At 41.8% G+C, this 2,077-nt stretch overlaps 1 protein-coding gene across 1 annotated transcript in view; it reads right to left on the reverse strand.

Moving 5' to 3' along the window:
- Positions 1–659: 659 nt before the first annotated feature.
- The window catches only part of LOC107081159 (thyroglobulin-like), a 7,297-nt gene continuing 5,879 nt past the window's right edge, over positions 660–2,077 (reverse strand). The window contains exons 4-5 of the mRNA XM_015369360.1: positions 963–1,352; positions 660–887 (exon numbers count right to left, since the gene is read on the reverse strand). Coding sequence (XP_015224846.1) covers positions 820–887; positions 963–1,352 — 458 coding nt within the window. The 3' untranslated portion in view covers positions 660–819. The remainder of the gene's footprint in view (positions 888–962; positions 1,353–2,077) is intronic.

Raw genomic sequence — 2,077 nt, forward strand, 5'->3', positions numbered from 1 at the left:
AACATACGGTTCTCACACTGTGAGTCACACAGTTTGAGTTCTGGCTGAGTGCAATGATTGAAGATATCGCAAAGTTCATGCCCGGCTTCGAAGGAAGTAAGTAAGTAAGTAAGGTAAGGTAAGTAAGTAAGGTGAGTAAGGTAAGTAAGTAAGGCAAGTAAGGTAAGTAAGTAAGGTAAATAATGTAAGTAAGTCAGGTAAATAAGGTAAGTAAGTAAGGTAAGGTGAGTAAGTTAAGTAAGGTAAGTAAGTAAGGTAAGTAAGGTAAGTAAGTATGGTAAGGTGAGTAAGTTAAGTAAGTAAGGCAAGTAAGGTAAGTAAGGTGAGTAAGGTAAGTAAGTAAGGTAAGTAAGTAAGGTAAGTAAGTAAGGTAAATAAGGTAAGTAAGTCAGGTAAATAAGGTAAGTAAGTAAGGTAAGTAAGTAAGTAAGGTAAATAAGGTAAGTAAGTAAGGTAAATAAGGTAAGTAAGTATGGTAAGGTGAGTAAGGTAAGTAAGGTGAGTAAGGTAAGTAAGTAAGGTGAGTAAGGTAAGTAAGGTAAGGTAAGTAAGTAAGGTGAGTAAGTTAAGTAAGTAAGGTAAGTAAGTAAGATAAGGTAAGTAAGGAAGGAAGGAAGGAGAATTTTATCACTGATTTATGTCTTTTTTATGTCTTTTATTGTCTTTTATGTATGTACGGATTTATTTATGGATGTGTTCAGTACTTTGGGTCAGTCCTGTAGAAAGATTGATTGATGTAGAATATAAATGACTATTTGTTATTTATATTCCCCAATAGTTCAGAGTTGAAGTGATTCCACAAACTAAAATGTGCAGAAATCAAATTAGTTTGAAATTTCTGAGCTCACCTTCAGACGGCTGCAGCTTCAGTGTTTGGTTCTCTGGACCTGAAACACAGCAGACATGATCAAAACCAGAGAGATTCACATCTGACCCAGATTAACCCCTCTGAATTGTCTTACAGGTGACAGCGCTCCCTGCTGGACCGGCAGCCATCCTCCTCCCCTCAGCATCCACACAGAAGCAGCGCGGTCCGACGCACTGAAGCGGCAGGAAGCCTCCATCCTCTGAGCATGCTGGGATGTAGATCTCAGCGCCAGCGGCCATGTTGGATTTCACCTTCAAAGCTGTGGCGCGCTCCGTCTCGCAGCGGGACGGACATCGGGATGGATGGCCGGCGGTTCGAGATCCTGGAACCTCCTGACCCTGAGAGTCGACACACCAGCACTGTGAACCCCAACACTGGACCTGCTGGAAGCCGCCGCTGGCCGTGCAGCGGGGGATAAAGATGGCTGCCGACTCATCCTCTCCTTCCTCAGAGCAGGAACTCAGAACAGGATTCAGGACCTGAAACAAGATGAATTTTTACTCCTCAAACAAGGAATGTTTTTGATATCCGTTCTTGTACCAGATAAATAACCAGGAAGGATTAAAGAGGTTGATCTGCTGAGAGGTGGAACCTCATAAGGCTGCAGGATGATCTGAGATCAGACAAGTCTGAGTCTGGAAGCTGATATTTCACAACAAAGAGCAGATAAAACAGCCCAAGCGAACGCATCAGAGCTCCATTTTCTGTTTCTGGCATAATGTGTCTGTTCTACGCTCCTCCCAGAGGGCCGACGAACGGCCTCCTTTCTCTCAGGACCTTTATTCACAGTTTAACTGGGTAATAGAAGTTGGAATTTATCTCATCTGGTTATCTACAATCACACTTTAGGTTTAAAGATATTTGAGATTTTCCTCAAGAATGTTCAACTTAGTGTTTGATGCTGAACGAGCAGTTCCCCTCTAAACCCGAAGGTGGCAGCAGTGATACTCTTACTCCTCACTAATTACATTTGGTATAATAAATAAACTGTAATTGTTAGTACAGTAACCATAATGTATCTCTGTGAGTAATTTAGGAGTATTAATTAGTTAGATACATTGTTTCAGTTAGTTTAAAGTTGTACTTTTTGAGTATGTCTGTCTACAAGACCGTTTCTCAATCTGTGTACTTGTGCGTTCTATTCTGCAGAGGCCAGTGTAACGTTAGCCCGTCTGCAGAAGCCAGCGCTAACGTTAGCCCGTCTGCAGA

The sequence above is a fragment of the Cyprinodon variegatus genome, unplaced genomic scaffold (assembly GCF_000732505.1).
Source record: "Cyprinodon variegatus isolate N-32 unplaced genomic scaffold, C_variegatus-1.0 Scaffold3184, whole genome shotgun sequence".
NCBI classification, from domain to species: Eukaryota; Metazoa; Chordata; class Actinopteri; order Cyprinodontiformes; family Cyprinodontidae; genus Cyprinodon; species Cyprinodon variegatus.